Below are 21,968 nucleotides of genomic sequence, written 5' to 3' on the forward strand. Positions count from 1 at the left end.
CGCAGGTATATGCAGGTTTAAAAATATATACTTGTGTATTGATTTTAAGAAAGGCATTGATGTTTATGGTTAGGTACACATTGGAGCAACGACTGTTTTTTCGCGAATGCGCACTGCATCGATTATATGCAACGCAGGACATGCTAGATAAACTAGTAATATCATCAACCATGTGTAGTTAACTAGTGATTATGATTGATTGATTGTTTTTTATAAGATAAGTTTAATGCTAGCTAGCAATTTACCTTGGCTTCTTGTTGCACTCGCGTAACAGGTAGTTAGCAGGCTCCTCGTGGAGTGCAATGTAAGGCAGGTGGTTAGAGCGTTGGACTAGTCAACCGTAAGGTTGCAAGATTGGATCCTCTGAGCTGACAAGGTAAAAATCTGTCGTTCTGCCCCTGAACAAAGCAGTTAACCCACCGTTCCTCGGTAGGCCGGCATTGAAAATAAGAATGTGTTCTTAACTGACTTGCTTAGTTAAATAAAGGTGTACATTTTTTTTTTTGCCCAAATCGGTGTCCAAAAATACAGTTTTCCGATTGTTATGAAAACTTGAAATCGGCCCTAATTAATCGGCCATTCCGATTAATCGGTCGACCTCTAGTATTAACCATGGTGTGTGTTCTTCACGGGTTGCCCTTTTCTCGTGGCAACAGGTCACACATCTTGCTGCTGTGATGGCACACTGTGGAATTTCACCCAGTAGATATGGGAGTTTATCTAAATTGGGTTTGTTTTCAAATTCTTTGTGGGATCTGTGTAATCTGAGGGAAATATGTGTCTCTAATATGGTCATGCATTGGGCAGGAGGTTAGGAAGTGCAGCTCAGTTTCCACCTCATTTTGTGGGCAGTGGGCACATAGCCTGTCTTCTCTTGAGAGCCTTGGGTCAGTCACAGTGGTCAAGTTTGGGTCAGTCACAGTGGTCAGGTATTCTGCCACTGTGTATTCTCTGTTTAGGGCCAAATAGCATTCTAGTGTGCTCTGTTTTTTGTTAATTCTTTCCAATGTGTCAAGTAATTATCTTTTTGTTTTCTCATGATTTGGTTGGGTCTCTCTCTGTCTCTCCAGGCGTAGTAAGTATGATATCCTGATGGAGTTGACCTCTAACCTCCTGTCAGAGGCGCCCAACCACACAGCCTCCATGATCACACTACGAGACCAACTGGTGAGACCTCTGTGTTCCAGTCAACATTGCATCGTTGAGCGGACCTTGTATGCATGTGTACCAGGACATGCAGTGTGTGGATAGAGTGTATCAGCAGTGTGAGGTTAAATAGTGTGTATCAGCAGTGTGAGGTTAAATAGTGTGTATCAGGACAGTGTGTATCAGCAGTGTGAGGTTAGAGAGTGTGTATCAGCAGTGTGTATCAGCAGTGTGTGGTTAGAGAGTGTGTATCAGCAGTGTGTATCAGGACAGTGTGTGGTTAGAGAGTGTGTATCAGGACAGTGTGAGGTTAGAGAGTGTGTATCAGCAGTGTGAGGTTAGAGAGTGTGTATCAGCAGTGTGAGGTTAGAGAGTGTGTATCAGGACAGTGTGTATCAGGACAGTGTGTGGTTAGAGAGGGTGTATCCGCAGTGTGAGGTTAGAGAGTGTGTATCAGGACAGTGTGGGGTTAGAGAGTGTGTATCAGCAGTGTGTATCAGCAGTGTGAGTTTAGAGAGTGTGTATCAGCAGTGTGAGGTTAGAGAGTGTGTATCAGCAGTGTGTGGTTAGAGAGTGTGTATCAGGACAGTGTGTGGTTAGAGAGTGTGTATCAGGACAGTGTGTGGTTAGAGAGTGTGTATCAGGACAGTGTGTGGTTAGAGAGTGTGTATCAGCAGTGTGTGGTTAGAGAGTGTGTATCAGGACAGTGTGTGGTTAGAGAGTGTGTATCAGCAGTGTGTGTTTAGAGAGTGTGTATCAGCAGTGTGAGGTTAGAGAGTGTGTATCAGGACAGTGTGGGGTTAGAGAGTGTGTATCAGCAGTGTGTATCAGCAGTGTGTGGTTAGAGAGTGTGTATCAGCAGTGTGAGGTTAGAGAGTGTGTATCAGGACAGTGTGTATCAGGACAGTGTGAGTTTAGAGAGTGTGTATCAGCAGTGTGAGGTTAGAGAGTGTGTATCAGGACAGTGTGTATCAGGACAGTGTGAGGTTAGAGTGTGTGTATCAGCAGTGTGAGGTTAGAGCGTGTGTTTCAGCAGTGTGAGGTTAGAGAGTGTGTATCAGGACAGTGTGGGGTTAGAGAGTGTGTATCAGCAGTGTGTATCAGCAGTGTGTGGTTAGAGAGTGTGTATCAGCAGTGTGAGGTTAGAGAGTGTGTATCAGGACAGTGTGTATCAGGACAGTGTGAGTTTAGAGAGTGTGTATCAGCAGTGTGAGGTTAGAGAGTGTGTATCAGGACAGTGTGTATCAGGACAGTGTGAGGTTAGAGTGTGTGTATCAGGAGTGTGTATCAGCAGTGTGAGGTTAGAGAGTGTGTATCAGGACAGTGTGTGGTTAGAGTGTGTGTATCAGCAGTGTGTATCAGGAGTGTGTATCAGCAGTGTGAGGTTAGAGAGTGTGTATCAGCACAGTGTGAGGTTAGAGAGTGTGTATCAGCAGTGTGAGGTTAGAGAGTGTATCAGCAGTGTGAGGCTAGAGAGTGTGTATCAGGACAGTGTGAGGTTAGAGAGTGTGTATCAGGACAGTGTGAGGTTAGAGAGTGTGTATCAGGACAGTGTGTGGTTAGAGAGTGTGTATCAGGACAGTGTGAGGTTAGAGAGTGTGTATCAGGACAGTGTGTGGTTAGAGAGTGTGTATCAGGACAGTGTGAGGTTAGAGTGTGTATCAGGACAGTGTGTATCAGCAGTGTGTATCAGCAGTGTGTGGTTAGAGTGTGTATCAGGACAGTGTGTATCAGCAGTGTGTATCAGGACAGTGTGAGGTTAGAGAGTGTGTATCAGGACAGTGTGAGGTTAGAGAGTGTGTATCAGGACAGTGTGTGGTTAGAGAGTGTGTATCAGGACAGTGTGTGGTTAGAGAGTGTGTATCAGGACAGTGTGTGGTTAGAGAGTGTGTATCAGCAGTGTGAGGTTAGAGAGTGTGTATCAGGACAGTGTGTATCAGGACAGTGTGAGTTTAGAGAGTGTGTATCAGCAGTGTGAGGTTAGAGAGTGTGTATCAGGACAGTGTGTATCAGCAGTGTGAGGTTAGAGAGTGTGTATCAGGACAGTGTGTGGTTAGAGTGTGTGTATCAGGAGTGTGAGGTTAGAGAGTGTGTATCAGCACAGTGTGAGGTTAGAGAGTGTGTATCAGCACAGTGTGAGGTTAGAGAGTGTGTATCAGCAGTGTGAGGTTAGAGAGTGTATCAGCAGTGTGAGGTTAGAGAGTGTGTATCAGGACAGTGTGAGGTTAGAGAGTGTGTATCAGGACAGTGTGGGGTTAGAGAGTGTGTATCAGCAGTGTGTGGTTAGAGTGTGTATCAGGACAGTGTGTATCAGGACAGTGTGAGGTTAGAGAGTGTGTATCAGCAGTGTGTGGTTAGAGAGTGTGTATCAGCAGTGTGTATCAGGACAGTGTGAGGTTAGAGAGTGTGTATCAGGACAGTGTGTATCAGGACAGTGTGAGGTTAGAGAGTGTGTATCAGGACAGTGTGTATCAGCAGTGTGTGGTTAGAGAGTGTGTATCAGCAGTGTGTGGTTAGAGAGTGTGTATCAGCAGTGTGTATCAGGACAGTGTGAGGTTAGAGAGTGTGTATCAGGACAGTGTGAGGTTAGAGAGTGTGTATCAGGACAGTGTGTGGTTAGAGAGTGTGTATCAGCAGTGTGTATCAGGACAGTGTGAGGTTAGAGAGTGTGTATCAGGACAGTGTGAGGTTAGAGAGTGTGTATCAGGACAGTGTGAGGTTAGAGAGTGTGTATCAGGACAGTGTGTGGTTAGAGAGTGTGTATCAGCAGTGTGTATCAGGACAGTGTGAGGTTAGAGAGTGTGTATCAGGACAGTGTGTGGTTAGAGAGTGTGTATCAGGACAGTGTGTGGTTAGAGAGTGTGTATCAGGACAGTGTGTATCAGCAGTGTGTATCAGGACAGTGTGAGGTTAGAGAGTGTGTATCAGGACAGTGTGTGGTTAGAGAGTGTGTATCAGGACAGTGTGTATCAGCAGTGTGTATCAGGACAGTGTGAGGTTAGAGAGTGTGTATCAGGACAGTGTGTATCAGGACAGTGTGAGGTTAGAGAGTGTGTATCAGGACAGTGTGTATCAGCAGTGTGTGGTTAGAGAGTGTGTATCAGCAGTGTGTGGTTAGAGAGTGTGTATCAGCAGTGTGTATCAGGACAGTGTGAGGTTAGAGAGTGTGTATCAGGACAGTGTGTGGTTAGAGAGTGTGTATCAGGACAGTGTGTGGTTAGAGAGTGTGTATCAGGACAGTGTGTATCAGCAGTGTGTATCAGGACAGTGTGAGGTTAGAGAGTGTGTATCAGGACAGTGTGTGGTTAGAGAGTGTGTATCAGGACAGTGTGTATCAGCAGTGTGTATCAGCAGTGTGTGGTTAGAGAGTGTGTATCAGGACAGTGTGTATCAGCAGTGTGTATCAGGACAGTGTGTATCAGCAGTGTGTATCAGGACAGTGTGTATCAGGACAGTGTGAGGTTAGAGAGTGTGTATCAGGACAGTGTGTATCAGGACAGTGTGAGGTTAGAGAGTGTGTATCAGGACAGTGTGTATCAGGACAGTGTGTATCAGCAGTGTGTATCAGGACAGTGTGTATCAGCAGTGTGTGGTTAGAGAGTGTGTATCAGCAGTGTGTATCAGGGCAGTGTGAGGTTAGAGAGTGTGTATCAGGACAGTGTGTATCAGCAGTGTGTGGTTAGAGAGTGTGTATCAGGACAGTGTGTGGTTAGAGAGTGTGTATCAGGACAGTGTGTATCAGCAGTGTGTGGTTAGAGAGTGTGTATCAGGACAGTGTGAGGTTAGACAGTGTGTATCAGGACAGTGTGAGGTTAGAGAGTGTGTATCAGGACAGTGTGTATCAGGACAGTGTGTATCAGGACAGTGTGTATCAGGACAGTGTGTATCAGCAGTGTGTTTTCTCTCTGCAGAGTATCAGTGAGAGGACCTTCAAGCGTATGTATCAGTACATGCAAGCAGCCAAACTGGTCCAAGTGGTCATTAAACCAGTTGAACACCTCAACCCTACAGTAGGCCCCTGTGGTACCAGGAGAGGTATGTACCCTACACACTACCTCACTACCTCAACCCTACAGTAGGCCCCTGTGATACCAGGAGAGGTATGTACCCTACACACTACCTCACTACCTCAACCCTACAGTAGGCCCCTGTGATACCAGGAGAGGTATGTACCCTACACACTACCTCACTACCTCAACCCTACAGTAGGCCCCTGTGATACCAGGAGAGGTATGTACCCTACACACTACCTCACTACCTCAACCCTACAGTAGGCCCCTGTGATACCAGGAGAGGTATGTACCCTACACACTACCTCACTACCTCAACCCTACAGTAGGCCCCTGTGATACCAGGAGAGGTATGTACCCTACACACTACCTCACTACCTCCACCCTACAGTAGGCCCCTGTGATACCAGGAGAGGTATGTACCCTACACACTACCTCACTACCTCCACCCTACAGTAGGCCCCTGTGATACCAGGAGAGGTATGTACCCTACACACTACCTCACTACCTCAACCCTACAGTAGGCCCCTGTGATACCAGGAGAGGTATGTACCCTACACACTACCTCACTACCTCCACCCTACAGTAGGCCCCTGTGATACCAGGAGAGGTATGTACCCTACACACTACCTCACTACCTCAACCCTACAGTAGGCCCCTGTGATACCAGGAGAGGTATGTACCCTACACACTACCTCACTACCTCCACCCTACAGTAGGCCCCTGTGATACCAGGAGAGGTATGTACCCTACACACTACCTCAACCCTACAGTAGGCCCCTGTGATACCAGGAGAGGTATGTACCCTACACACTACCTCACTACCTCAACCCTACAGTAGGCCCCTGTGATACCAGGAGAGGTATGTACCCTACACACTACCTCAACCCTACAGTAGGCCCCTGTGATACCAGGAGAGGTATGTACCCTACACACTACCTCAACCCTACAGTAGGCCCCTGTGATACCAGGAGAGGTATGTACCCTACACACTACCTCAACCCTACAGTAGGCCCCTGTGATACCAGGAGGGGTATGTACCCTACACACTACCTCAACCCTACAGTAGGCCCCTGTGATACCAGGAGGGGTATGTACCCTACACACTACCTCAACCCTACAGTAGGCCCCTGTGATACCAGGAGGGGTATGTACCCTACACACTACCTCACTACCTCAACCCTACAGTAGGCCCCTGTGATACCAGGAGGGGTATGTACCCTACACACTACCTCAACCCTACAGTAGGCCCCTGTGATACCAGGAGAGGTATGTACCCTACACACTACCTCAACCCTACAGTAGACCCCTGTGATACCAGGAGGGGTATGTACCCTACACACTACCTCAACCCTACAGTAGACCCCTGTGATACCAGGAGAGGTATGTACCCTACACACTACCTCAACCCTACAATAGGCCCCTGTGATACCAGGAGAGGTATGTACCATACACACTACCTCAACCCTACAGTAGGCCCCTGTGATACCAGGAGGGGTATGTACCCTACACACTACCTCACTACCTCAACCCTACAGTAGGCCCCTGTGATACCAGGAGAGGTATGTACCATACACACTACCTCAACCCTACAGTAGGCCCCTGTGATACCAGAAGAGGTATGTACCCTACACACTACCTCACTACCTCAACCCTACAGTAGGCCCCTGTGATACCAGGAGAGGTATGTACCCTACACACTACCTCACTACCTCAACCCTACCGTAGGCCCCTGTGATACCAGGAGAGGTATGTACCATAAACACTACCTCAACCCTACAGTAGGCCCCTGTGATACCAGGAGGGGTATGTACCCTACACACTACCTCAACCCTACAGTAGGCCCCTGTGATACCAGGAGAGGTATGTACCCTACACACTACCTCACTACCTCAACCCTACAGTAGGCCCCTGTGATACCAGGAGAGGTATGTACCCTACACACTACCTCACTACCTCAACCCTACAGTAGGCCCCTGTGATACCAGGAGAGGTATGTACCCTACACACTACCTCAACCCTACAGTAGGCCCCTGTGATACCAGGAGGGGTATGTACCCTACACACTACCTCAACCCTACAGTAGGCCCCTGTGATACCAGGAGAGGTGTGTACCCTACACACTACCTCAACCCTACAGTAGGCCCCTGTGATACCAGGAGAGGTATGTACCCTACGCACTACCTCAACCCTACAGTAGGCCTCTGTGATACCAGGAGGGGTATGTACCCTACACACTACCTCACTACCTCAACCCTACAGTAGGCCCCTGTGATACCAGGAGGGGTATGTACCCTACACACTACCTCAACCCTACAGTAGGCCCCTGTGATACCAGGAGAGGTATGTACCCTACACACTACCTCACTACCTCAACCCTACAGTAGGCCCCTGTGATACCAGGAAGGGTATGTACCCTACACACTACCTCAACCCTACAGTAGGCCCCTGTGATACCAGGAGAGGTATGTACCCTACACACTACCTCAACCCTATAGTAGGCCCCTGTGATACCGGGAGAGGTATGTACCCTACACACTACCTCAACCCTACAGTAGGCCCCTGTGATACCAGGAGAGGTATGTACCCTACACACTACATCAACCCTACAGTAGGCCTCTGTGATACCAGGAGGGGTATGTACCCTACACACTACCTCACTACCTCAACCCTACAGTAGGCCCCTGTGATACCAGGAGGGGTATGTACCCTACACACTACCTCAACCCTACAGTAGGCCCCTGTGATACCAGGAGAGGTATGTACCCTACACACTACCTCACTACCTCAACCCTACAGTAGGCCCCTGTGATACCAGGAGGGGTATGTACCCTACACACTACCTCAACCCTACAGTAGACCCCTGTGATACCAGGAGAGGTATGTACCGTACACACTACCTCAACCCTACAGTAGGCCCCTGTGATACCAGGAGGGGTATGTACCCTACACACTACCTCACTACCTCAACCCTACAGTAGGCCCCTGTGATACCAGGAGAGGTATGTACCCTACACACTACCTCAACCCTACAGTAGGCCCCTGTGATACTAGGAGAGGTATGTACCCTACACACTACCTCACTACCTCAACCCTACAGTAGGCCCCTGTGATACCAGGAGAGGTATGTACCCTACACACTACCTCACTACCTCAACCCTACAGTAGGCCCCTGTGATACCAGGAGAGGTATGTACCCTACACACTACCTCACTACCTCCACCCTACAGTAGGCCCCTGTGATACCAGGAGAGGTATGTACCCTACACACTACCTCACTACCTCCACCCTACAGTAGGCCCCTGTGATACCAGGAGAGGTATGTACCCTACACACTACCTCACTACCTCAACCCTACAGTAGGCCCCTGTGATACCAGGAGAGGTATGTACCCTACACACTACCTCACTACCTCCACCCTACAGTAGGCCCCTGTGATACCAGGAGAGGTATGTACCCTACACACTACCTCACTACCTCAACCCTACAGTAGGCCCCTGTGATACCAGGAGAGGTATGTACCCTACACACTACCTCACTACCTCCACCCTACAGTAGGCCCCTGTGATACCAGGAGAGGTATGTACCCTACACACTACCTCAACCCTACAGTAGGCCCCTGTGATACCAGGAGAGGTATGTACCCTACACACTACCTCACTACCTCAACCCTACAGTAGGCCCCTGTGATACCAGGAGAGGTATGTACCCTACACACTACCTCAACCCTACAGTAGGCCCCTGTGATACCAGGAGAGGTATGTACCCTACACACTACCTCAACCCTACAGTAGGCCCCTGTGATACCAGGAGAGGTATGTACCCTACACACTACCTCAACCCTACAGTAGGCCCCTGTGATACCAGGAGGGGTATGTACCCTACACACTACCTCAACCCTACAGTAGGCCCCTGTGATACCAGGAGGGGTATGTACCCTACACACTACCTCAACCCTACAGTAGGCCCCTGTGATACCAGGAGGGGTATGTACCCTACACACTACCTCACTACCTCAACCCTACAGTAGGCCCCTGTGATACCAGGAGGGGTATGTACCCTACACACTACCTCAACCCTACAGTAGGCCCCTGTGATACCAGGAGAGGTATGTACCCTACACACTACCTCAACCCTACAGTAGACCCCTGTGATACCAGGAGGGGTATGTACCCTACACACTACCTCAACCCTACAGTAGACCCCTGTGATACCAGGAGAGGTATGTACCCTACACACTACCTCAACCCTACAATAGGCCCCTGTGATACCAGGAGAGGTATGTACCATACACACTACCTCAACCCTACAGTAGGCCCCTGTGATACCAGGAGGGGTATGTACCCTACACACTACCTCACTACCTCAACCCTACAGTAGGCCCCTGTGATACCAGGAGAGGTATGTACCATACACACTACCTCAACCCTACAGTAGGCCCCTGTGATACCAGAAGAGGTATGTACCCTACACACTACCTCACTACCTCAACCCTACAGTAGGCCCCTGTGATACCAGGAGAGGTATGTACCCTACACACTACCTCACTACCTCAACCCTACCGTAGGCCCCTGTGATACCAGGAGAGGTATGTACCATAAACACTACCTCAACCCTACAGTAGGCCCCTGTGATACCAGGAGGGGTATGTACCCTACACACTACCTCAACCCTACAGTAGGCCCCTGTGATACCAGGAGAGGTATGTACCCTACACACTACCTCACTACCTCAACCCTACAGTAGGCCCCTGTGATACCAGGAGAGGTATGTACCCTACACACTACCTCACTACCTCAACCCTACAGTAGGCCCCTGTGATACCAGGAGAGGTATGTACCCTACACACTACCTCAACCCTACAGTAGGCCCCTGTGATACCAGGAGGGGTATGTACCCTACACACTACCTCAACCCTACAGTAGGCCCCTGTGATACCAGGAGAGGTGTGTACCCTACACACTACCTCAACCCTACAGTAGGCCCCTGTGATACCAGGAGAGGTATGTACCCTACGCACTACCTCAACCCTAAAGTAGGCCTCTGTGATACCAGGAGGGGTATGTACCCTACACACTACCTCACTACCTCAACCCTACAGTAGGCCCCTGTGATACCAGGAGGGGTATGTACCCTACACACTACCTCAACCCTACAGTAGGCCCCTGTGATACCAGGAGAGGTATGTACCCTACACACTACCTCACTACCTCAACCCTACAGTAGGCCCCTGTGATACCAGGAAGGGTATGTACCCTACACACTACCTCAACCCTACAGTAGGCCCCTGTGATACCAGGAGAGGTATGTACCCTACACACTACCTCAACCCTATAGTAGGCCCCTGTGATACCGGGAGAGGTATGTACCCTACACACTACCTCAACCCTACAGTAGGCCCCTGTGATACCAGGAGAGGTATGTACCCTACACACTACCTCAACCCTACAGTAGGCCTCTGTGATACCAGGAGGGGTATGTACCCTACACACTACCTCACTACCTCAACCCTACAGTAGGCCCCTGTGATACCAGGAGGGGTATGTACCCTACACACTACCTCAACCCTACAGTAGGCCCCTGTGATACCAGGAGAGGTATGTACCCTACACACTACCTCACTACCTCAACCCTACAGTAGGCCCCTGTGATACCAGGAGGGGTATGTACCCTACACACTACCTCAACCCTACAGTAGACCCCTGTGATACCAGGAGAGGTATGTACCGTACACACTACCTCAACCCTACAGTAGGCCCCTGTGATACCAGGAGGGGTATGTACCCTACACACTACCTCACTACCTCAACCCTACAGTAGGCCCCTGTGATACCAGGAGAGGTATGTACCCTACACACTACCTCAACCCTACAGTAGGCCCCTGTGATACTAGGAGAGGTATGTACCCTACACACTACCTCAACCCTACAGTAGGCCCCTGTGATACCAGGAGAGGTACGTACCCTACACACTACCTCACTACCTCAACCCTACAGTAGGCCCCTGTGATACCAGGAGAGGTATGTACCCTACACACTACCTCAACCCTACAGTAGGCCCTTGTGATACCAGGAGAGGTATGTACCCTACCTCACTACCTCAACCCTACAGTAGGCCCCTGTGATACCAGGAGAGGTGTGTACCCTAGACACTAGTCTGACGGCTGGTTCTCCTAGACACTAGTCTGACTGCTGGTTCTCCTAGACACTAGTCTGACGGCTGGTTCTCCTAGACACTAGTCTGACGGCTGGTTCTCCTCGACACTAGTCTGACGGCTGGTTCTCCTCGACACTAGTCTGACGGCTGGTTCTCCTCGACACTAGTCTGACGGCTGGTTCTCCTAGACACTAGTCTGACGGCTGGTTCTCCTCGACACTAGTCTGACGGCTGGTTCTCCTCGACACTAGTCTGACGGCTGGTTCTCCTAGACACTAGTCTGACGGCTGGTTCTCCTAGACACTAGTCTGACGGCTGGTTCTCCTAGACACTAGTCTGACGGCTGGTTCTCCTAGACACTAGTCTGACGGCTGGTTCTCCTAGACACTAGTCTGACGGCTGGTTCTCCTCGACACTAGTCTGACGGCTGGTTCTCCTCGACACTAGTCTGACGGCTGGTTCTCCTCGACACTAGTCTGACGGCTGGTTCTCCTCGACACTAGTCTGACGGCTGGTTCTCCTAGACACTAGTCTGACGGCTGGTTCTCCTAGACACTAGTCTGACGGCTGGTTCTCCTCGACACTAGTCTGACGGCTGGTTCTCCTCGACACTAGTCTGACGGCTGGTTCTCCTAGACACTAGTCTGACGGCTGGTTCTCCTAGACACTAGTCTGACGGCTGGTTCTCCTAGACACTAGTCTGACGGCTGGTTCTCCTGGACACTAGCCTGACGGCTGGTTCTCCTAGACACTAGTCTGACGGCTGGTTCTCCTGGACACTAATCTGACGGCTGGTTCTCCTAGACACTAGTCTGACGTCTGGTTCTCCTAGACACTAGTCTGACGGCTGGTTCTCCTCGACACTAGTCTGACGGCTGGTTCTCCTGGACACTAGTCTGACGGCTGGTTCTCCTAGACACTAGTCTGACGGCTGGTTCTCCTAGACACTAGTCTGACGGCTGGTTCTCCTAGACACTAGTCTGACGGCTGGTTCTCCTGGACACTAATCTGACGGCTGGTTCTCCTAGACACTAATCTGACGGCTGGTTCTCCTAGACACTAGTCTGACGGCTGGTTCTCCTAGACACTAGTCTGACGTCTGGTTCTCCTAGACACTAGTCTGACGGCTGGTTCTCCTAGACACTAATCTGACGGCTGGTTCTCCTAGACACTAGTCTTACGTCTGGTTCTCCTAGACACTAGTCTGACGGCTGGTTCTCCTAGACACTAGTCTGACGGCTGGTTCTCCTAGACACTAGTCTGACGGCTGGTTCTCCTAGACACTAGTCTGACGGCTGGTTCTCCTAGACACTAGTCTGACGGCTGGTTCTCCTAGACACTAGTCTGACGGCTGGTTCTCCTCGACACTAGTCTGACGGCTGGTTCTCCTAGACACTAGTCTGACGGCTGGTTCTCCTAGACACTAGTCTGACGGCTGGTTCTCCTAGACACTAGTCTGACGGCTGGTTCTCCTAGACACTAGTCTGACGGCTGGTTCTCCTAGACACTAGTCTGACGGCTGGTTCTCCTAGACACTAGTCTGACGGGGCTGGTTCTCCTAGACACTAGTCTGACGTCTGGTTCGCCTAGACACTAGTCTGACGGCTGGTTCTCCTAGACACTAATCTGACGGCTGGTTCTCCTAGACACTAGTCTGACGGCTGGTTCTCCTAGACACTAGTCTGACGTCTGGTTCTCCTAGACACTAGTCTGACGGCTGGTTCTCCTAGACACTAATCTGACGGCTGGTTCTCCTAGACACTAGTCTGACGTCTGGTTCTCCTAGACACTAGTCTGACGGCTGGTTCTCCTAGACACTACTCTGACGGCTGGTTCTCCTAGACACTAGTCTGACGGCTGGTTCTCCTAGACACTAGTCTGACGGCTGGTTCTCCTAGACACTAGTCTGACGGCTGGTTCTCCTAGACACTAGTCTGACGGCTGGTTCTCCTAGACACTAGTCTGACGGCTGGTTCTCCTAGACACTAGTCTGACGGCTGGTTCTCCTAGACACTAGTCTGACGGCTGGTTCTCCTAGACACTAGTCTGACGGCTGGTTCTCCTAGACACTAGTCTGACGTCTGGTTCTCCTAGACACTAGTCTGACGGCTGGTTCTCCTAGACACTAGTCTGACGGCTGGTTCTCCTAGACACTAGTCTGACGGCTGGTTCTCCTGGACACTAGTCTGACGGCTGGTTCTCCTAGACACTAGTCTGACGGCTGGTTCTCCTAGACACTAGTCTGACGTCTGGTTCTCCTAGACACTAGTCTGACGGCTGGTTCTCCTAGACACTAGTCTGACGGCTGGTTCTCCTAGACACTAGTCTGACGTCTGGTTCTCCTAGACACTAGTCTGACGTCTGGTTCTCCTAGACACTAGTCTGACGTCTGGTTCTCCTAGACACTAGTCTGACGGCTGGTTCTCCTGGACACTAGTCTGACGGCTGGTTCTCCTAGACACTAGTCTGACGGCTGGTTCTCCTAGACACTAGTCTGACGTCTGGTTCTCCTAGACACTAGTCTGACGGCTGGTTCTCCTAGACACTAGTCTGACGGCTGGTTCTCCTAGACACTAGTCTGACGTCTGGTTCTCCTAGACACTAGTCTGACGTCTGGTTCTCCTAGACACTAGTCTGACGTCTGGTTCTCCTAGACACTAGTCTGACGGCTGGTTCTCCTGATGCCCTTTGTTCTGTCTGATTCCCTGTTTCCTTCCTCACTAACTCCTCCTTCCTTACTCCCCCTGTCCTCACTGAGGCCACCTTGTTCCCTAACCCCTTGTCTCCTCTCCTCTAGGCACCAAGGTGGTGGCTCGCTGTCTGAAGCTAATCAAACCCTACGTGAGGAAGGAGGTGGTCGAGGCTGAGGATGACGATGATAACGACGATGATGATGGGGGAGGACCAAATAGGAAGACCGTCCCCACAGAGGGGCGGATCATGGAGAGAGACTTCCTCTCACAGGCCTATGGGATCAGTACGTTCTGGTTTGCTCTTTTCTTATTGGCCAAAATATTGATGTAGAAATAGATACATTTTCCTATTTTTTTTTTTTTTTTTTAAGACAGGAAACGGTTCCATTTTCTGATTGGTCGAATGTCTTACTCTCTGCTTTGTGATTGGCTGATCTAGTCGTGTCCTGCGGGACCAAGGGCATCTCTCAGAGTGCGTTGCGTGCGAGGATGTGCATCGGCAAGCTGGAGTCTCGAATGATCTGCCGACTGCTGGAGAGGACAGACATGATCAAGGTAAAGTCTGTGTGTGTGTGTGTGTGTGTGTGTGTGTGTGTGTGTGTGTGTGTGTGCACATTACTTAAATATATGCACGGATATGTCATCTACTGTGATGTCACCGTTGTTTTGTCATAGATCATCATTGATCTGTAATTTTTCTGTCTGTCATGTTGAAGCTGATTGAGCTATGTCTGTCTGTCATTGAACTGTGTCTGTCTGTCATTGAACTGTGTCTGTCATTGAACTGTGTCTGTCTGTCATTGAACTGTGTCTGTCTGTCATTGAACTGTGTCTGTCTGTCATTGAACTGTGTCTGTCTGTCATTGAACTGTGTCTGTCTGTCATTGAACTGTGTCTGTCTGTCATTGAACTGTGTCTGTCTGTCATTGAACTGTGTCTGTCTGTTTGTCGAAGCTGATTGAACTGTCTGTCTGTCATTGAACTGTGTCTGTCTGTCATTGAACTGTGTCTGTCTGTCATTGAACTGTGTCTGTCTGTCATTGAACTGTGTCTGTCTGTCATTGAACTGTGTCTGTCTGTCATTGAACTGTGTCTGTCTGTTTGTCGAAGCTGATTGAACTGTCTGTCTGTCATTGAACTGTGTCTGTCTGTCATTGAACTGTGTCTGTCTGTCATTGAACTGTGTCTGTCTGTCATTGAACTGTGTCTGTCTGTTTGTCGAATCTGATTGAACTGTCTGTCTGTCATTGAACTGTGTCTGTCTGTCATTGAACTGTGTCTGTCTGTCATTGAACTGTGTCTGTCTGTTTGTCGAATCTGATTGAACTGTCTGTCTGTCATTGAACTGTGTCTGTCTGTCATTGAACTGTGTCTGTCTGTCATTGAACTGTGTCTGTCTGTCATTGAACTGTGTCTGTCTGTCATTGAACTGTGTCTGTCTGTTTGTCGAAGCTGATTGAACTGTCTGTCTGTCATGTTGAAGCTGATTGAACTGTGTCTGTCTGTTTGTCGAAGCTGATTGAACTGTCTGTCTGTCATGTTGAAGCTGATTGAACTGTGTCTGTCTGTTTGCCTTGTAAATGTAATTTTTCCATGTTTTATAATTTTTTTTTTTTTTAAATAGACAATTGTGTGTGTTACCCTTGTGTCCGTCCGTCACCTCAGGGTTTCATGGAAGACGAGGGTCGTCAGAGGACCACTAAGTACCTCGGCCATCTGCACGTTGACGAGTCCGATCTGCTTCGACATCTCGTGAAAGAGCAGGAGCGATCAGACCGGCTTCGCACTGTAGGGGGAGGAGGGGAAGGAGAGGGGGCCCCCCAAACCCCAGCGCAGGCCACCCTAAAAACACCAGCTACCACAAAGACTCGGCCTACCCGTAAAACAACATCACCTCTGGGAAACACTGAGGGAGAGGAGGAGAGAGAGAGGGACGAGGATGACGAAGACTGGGAAGTCGAGAAGAAAGTGAAGAAGAAGGGAGCGAAGAAAAAAAAGAAAGTGGGCAAGATGTCTCTCCTGAAGCAGTCCAAACTCAACTTCCTGGTAGCTGATCACTCTGCACCCATCACGAGTAAGGACCCAACACCTTAAATACAGTCCAAACTCAACTTCCTGGTAGCTGATCACTCTGCACCTATCACGAGTAAGGACCCAACACCTTAAATACAGTCCAAACTCAACTTCCTGGTAGCTCATCACTCTGCACCTATCATGAGTAAGGACCCAACACCCTAAATACTGACCTAACTCTACCTCCTGGTAGCTCATCACTCTGCACCTATCATGAGTAAGGACCCAACACCCTAAATACTGACCTAACTCTACCTCCTGGTAGCTCATCACTCTGCACCTATCACGAGTAAGGACCCAACACCCTAAATACTGACCTAACTCTACTTCCTGGTAGCTGATCACTCTGCACCTATCACGAGTAAGGACCCAACACCTTAAATACAGTCCAAACTCAACTTCCTGGTAGCTCATCACTCTGCACCCATCACGAGTAAGGACCCAACACCTTAAATACAGTCCAAACTCAACTTCCTGGTAGCTCCTCACTCTGCACCCATCACGAGTAAGGACCCAACACCTTAAATACAGTCCAAACTCAACTTCCTGGTAGCTCATCACTCTGCACCTATCACGAGTAAGGACCCAACACCTTAAATACAGTCCAAACTCAACTTCCTGGTAGCTCCTCACTCTGCACCTATCACGAGTAAGGACCCAACACCTTAAATACAGTCCAAACTCAACTTCCTGGTAGCTCATCACTCTGCACCCATCACGAGTAAGGACCCAACACCTTAAATACTGACCCAACACCTTAAATACTGACCCAACACCCTAAATACTGACCCAACACCTTAAATACTGACCCAACACCTTAAATACAGTCCAAACTCAACTTCCTGGTAGCTCATCACTCTGCACCCATCACGAGTAAGGACCCAACACCTTAAATACCGACCCAACACCTTAAATACTGACCTAACTCTACTTCCTGGTAGCTCATCACTCTGCACCCATCACGAGTAAGGACCCAACACCTTAAATACCGACCCAACACCTTAAATACTGACCTAACTCTACTTCCTGGTAGCTCACCACTCTGTACCTATCACGAGTAAGGACCCAACACCTTAAATACTGACCTAACTCTACTTCCTGGTAGCTCATCACTCTGCACCCATCACGAGTAAGTACCCAACACCTTAAATACAGTCCAAACTCAACTTCCTGGTAGCTCATCACTCTGCACCTATCACGAGTAAGGACCCAACACCTTAAATACAGTCCAAACTCAACTTCCTGGTAGCTCATCACTCTGCACCTATCACGAGTAAGGACCCAACACCTTAAATACAGTCCAAACTCAACTTCCTGGTAGCTCATCACTCTGCACCTATCACGAGTAAGGACCCAACACCTTAAATACAGTCCAAACTCAACTTCCTGGTACCTCATCACTCTGCACCCATCACGAGTAAGGACCCAACACCCTAAATACTGACCTAACTCTACTTCCTGGTAGCTCATCACTCTGCACCCATCACGAGTAAGGACCCATCACCCTAAATACTGACCCAACACCTTAAATACTGACCCAACACCTTAAATACCGACCCAACACCTTAAATACTGACCCAACACTGACCAACACCTTAAATACTGACCCAACACCTTAAATACTGGCCCAACACCTTAAATACTGACCTAACTCTACTTCCTGGTACCTCATCACTCTGCACCCATCACGAGTAAGTACCCAACACCTTAAATACTGACCTAACTCTACTTCCTGGTACCTCATCACTCTGCACCCATCACGAGTAAGGACCCAACACCTTAAATACTGACCCAACACCTTAAATACCGACCCAACACCTTAAATACTGACCCATCACCTTAAATACTGACCCATCACCTTAAATACTGACCTAACTCTACTTCCTGGTACCTCATCACCCTGCACCCATCACGAGTAAGGACCCAACACCTTAAATACTGACCCATCACCTTAAATACTGACCCAACACCCTAAATACTGACCTAACTCTACTTCCTGGTACCTCATCACCCTGCACCCATCACGAGTAAGGACCCAACACCCTAAATACTGACCCAACACCTTAAATACTGACCCAACACCTTAAATACTGACCCAACACCTTAAATACTGACCTAACTCTACTTCCTGGTAGCTCATCACTCTGCACCCATCACGAGTAAGGACCCAACACCTTAAATACTGACCTAACTCTACTTCCTGGTAGCTCATCAGTCTGCACCCATCACAAGTAAGTACCCAACACCTTAAATACTGACCCAACACCTTAAATACTGACCCAACACCTTAAATACTGACCCAACACCTTAAATACTGACCTAACTCTTCTTCCTGGTACCTCATCACTCTGCACCCATCACGAGTAAGGACCCAACACCCTAAATACTGACCTAACTCTACTTCCTGGTACCTCATCACTCTGCACCCATCACGAGTAAGGACCCAACACCTTAAATACTGACCCAACACCTTAAATACTGACCCAACACCTTAAATACTGACCTAACTCTACTTCCTGGTACCTCATCACTCTGCACCCATCACGAGTAAGGACCCAACACCCTAAATACTGACCTAACTCTACTTCCTGGTACCTCATCACTCTGCACCTATCACGAGTAAGGACCCAACACCCTAAATACTGACCTAACTCTACTTCCTGGTACCTCATCACTCTGCACCCATCACGAGTAAGGACCCAACACCCTAAATACTGACCTAACTCTACTTTCTGGTACCTCATCACTCTGCACCCATCACGAGTAAGGACCCAACACCTTAAATACTGACCCAACACCTTAAATACTGACCCAACACCCTAAATACTGACCTAACTCTACTTCCTGGTAGCTCATCACTCTGCACCCATCACGAGTAAGGACCCAACACCTTAAATACTGACCTAACTCTACTTCCTGGTACCTCATCACTCTGCACCCATCACGAGTAAGGACCCAACACCCTAAATACTGACCTAACTCTACTTCCTGGTACCTCATCACTCTGCACCCATCACGAGTAAGGACCCAACACCTTAAATACTGACCCAACACCTTAAATACTGACCCAACACCTTAAATACTGACCCAACACCTTAAATACTGACCTAACTCTACTTCCTGGTACCTCATCACTCTGCACCCATCACGAGTAAGGACCCAACACCCTAAATACTGACCTAACTCTACTTCCTGGTACCTCATCACTCTGCACCTATCACGAGTAAGGACCCAACACCCTAAATACTGACCTAACTCTACTTCCTGGTACCTCATCACTCTGCACCCATCACGAGTAAGGACCCAACACCCTAAATACTGACCTAACTCTACTTTCTGGTACCTCATCACTCTGCACCCATCACGAGTAAGGACCCAACACCTTAAATACTGACCCAACACCTTAAATACTGACCCAACACCCTAAATACTGACCTAACTCTACTTCCTGGTAGCTCATCACTCTGCACCCATCACGAGTAAGGACCCAACACCTTAAATACTGACCTAACTCTACTTCCTGGTAGCTCATCAGTCTGCACCCATCACAAGTAAGTACCCAACACCTTAAATACTGACCCAACACCTTAAATACTGACCCAACACCTTAAATACTGACCCAACACCTTAAATACTGACCTAACTCTACTTCCTGGTACCTCATCACTCTGCACCCATCACGAGTAAGGACCCAACACCCTAAATACTGACCTAACTCTACTTCCTGGTACCTCATCACTCTGCACCCATCACGAGTAAGGACCCAACACCTTAAATACTGACCCAACACCTTAAATACTGACCCAACACCTTAAATACTGACCCAACACCTTAAATACTGACCTAACTCTACTTCCTGGTACCTCATCACTCTGCACCCATCACGAGTAAGGACCCAACACCCTAAATACTGACCTAACTCTACTTCCTGGTACCTCATCACTCTGCACCTATCACGAGTAAGGACCCAACACCCTAAATACTGACCTAACTCTACTTTCTGGTACCTCATCACTCTGCACCCATCACGAGTAAGGACCCAACACCTTAAATACTGACCCAACACCTTAAATACTGACCCAACACCCTAAATACTGACCTAACTCTACTTCCTGGTACCTCATCACCCTGCACCCATCACGAGTAAGGACCCAACACCTTAAATACTGACCTAACTCAACTTCCTGGTACCTCATCACTCTGCACCCATCACGAGTAAGGACCCAACACCTTAATACTGACCCAACACCTTAAATACTGACCCAACACCTTAAATACCGACCCAACACCTTAAATACTGACCCAACACCTTAAATACCGACCTAACACCGACCCAACACCCTAAATACTGACCTAACTCTACTTCCTGGTAACTCATCACTCTACACCCATCACGAGTAAGGACCCAACACCTTAAATACTGACCCAACACCTTAAATACTGACCCGACACCCTAAATACTGACCTAACTCTACTTCCTGGTACCTCATCACCCTGCACCCATCACGAGTAAGGACCCAACACCTTAAATACTGACCTAACTCAACTTCCTGGTACCTCATCACTCTGCACCCATCACGAGTAAGGACCCAACACCTTAATACTGACCCAACACCTTAAATACCGACCCAACACCTTAAATACCGACCCAACACCTTAAATACTGACCCAACACCTTAAATACCGACCTAACACCGACCCAACACCTTAAATATTGACTCAACTCTACTTCCTGGTAACTCATCACTCTACACCCATCACGAGTAAGGACCCAACACCTTAAATACTGACCCAACACCTTAAATACTGACCCGACACCCTAAATACTGACCTAACTCAACTTCCTGGTAACTCATCACTCTAAACCCATCACGAGTAAGTACCCAACACCTTATATACCGACCCAACACCTTAAATACCGACCTAACTCTACTTCCTGGTACCTCATCACTCTGCACCCACCCTAACACACCAATTCCCTACCCCTTAGCATCCTGTAGGGGTTCAATCGAACTAATGCTCACTTAAGATTTCACCTCCGTTTACGGTGCATTCGGAAAGTATTCAGACCCCTTCACTTTTTTTTCCCTCATTTTACAGCCTTATTCTAATATAATAATACATTTTATAAATCCCTCACCACTCCATAATCACAAAGCAAAAACAGGTTATTTAGACATTTCTGCAAAAGCATAAAAAAATAATAATGAAATATCACATTTACTTAAGAATTCAGACCCTTTACTCAGTTCTTTGACAGTGATCACAGCCTTGAGTCTTCTTGGGTAGGACGCTACAAGCTTGTCACACCTGTATTTTGTGGAGTTTCTCCCATTCTTCTCTGTAGATCGTCTCAAGCTCGGTCAGGTTGGATTGGGGAGCGTCGCTGCACAGCTATTTTCAGGTCTCTCCAGAGATGATCGATCGGGTTCAAGTCCGGGCTCTGGCTGTGACATTCAGAGACTTGTCCCGAAGGCAATCCTGCGTTGTCTTGGCTGTGTGCTTTAGGGTCGTTGTCCTGTTGGAAGGTGAACCTTCGCCCCAGTCTGAGGTCCTGAGTGCTCTGGAGCAGGTTTTCATCATGGATCTCTCTGTACTTTGCTCTGTTCATCTTTCCCTCGATCCTGACTAGTCTCCCAGTCCCTGCCACTGAAAAACATCCCCACAGCATGATGCTGCCACCACTATGCTTCACCGTAGGGATGGTGCCAGGTTTCCTTCAGATGTGACACTTGGCATTCAGGCCAAAGAGTTCAATCTTGGTTTCATCAGACCAGAGAATCTTGTTTTTCATGGGAGTCTTCTGAGAGTCTTTACATACCTTTTGGCCAACTCCAAGCGGGCTGTTGTGAGCCTTTTACTGAGGAGTGGCTTCCGTCTGGCCACTCTA

At 48.7% G+C, this 21,968-nt stretch overlaps 1 protein-coding gene across 16 annotated transcripts in view; it reads left to right on the forward strand.

Moving 5' to 3' along the window:
- The window catches only part of gtf3c1 (general transcription factor IIIC subunit 1), a 92,265-nt gene that overhangs the window by 6,759 nt on the left and 63,538 nt on the right, over positions 1 to 21,968 (forward strand). For all 16 annotated transcript variants that reach the window (XR_016485607.1, XR_016485603.1, XR_016485608.1 and 13 more), the window contains exons 5-9: positions 1,071 to 1,167; positions 5,058 to 5,181; positions 14,110 to 14,289; positions 14,445 to 14,560; positions 15,671 to 16,079. Coding sequence is in view for 9 of the 16 variants with exons in the window: in XM_090194988.1 (XP_090051114.1) it covers positions 1,071 to 1,167; positions 5,058 to 5,181; positions 14,110 to 14,289; positions 14,445 to 14,560; positions 15,671 to 16,079 (926 nt within the window). In the remaining 7 variants the exon portion in view is untranslated. The remainder of the gene's footprint in view (positions 1 to 1,070; positions 1,168 to 5,057; positions 5,182 to 14,109; positions 14,290 to 14,444; positions 14,561 to 15,670; positions 16,080 to 21,968) is intronic.

Source organism: Oncorhynchus mykiss, chromosome 13 (genome assembly GCF_057628025.1).
Source record: "Oncorhynchus mykiss isolate SJ-2025 chromosome 13, ASM5762802v1, whole genome shotgun sequence".
Taxonomy (NCBI): Eukaryota; Metazoa; Chordata; class Actinopteri; order Salmoniformes; family Salmonidae; genus Oncorhynchus; species Oncorhynchus mykiss.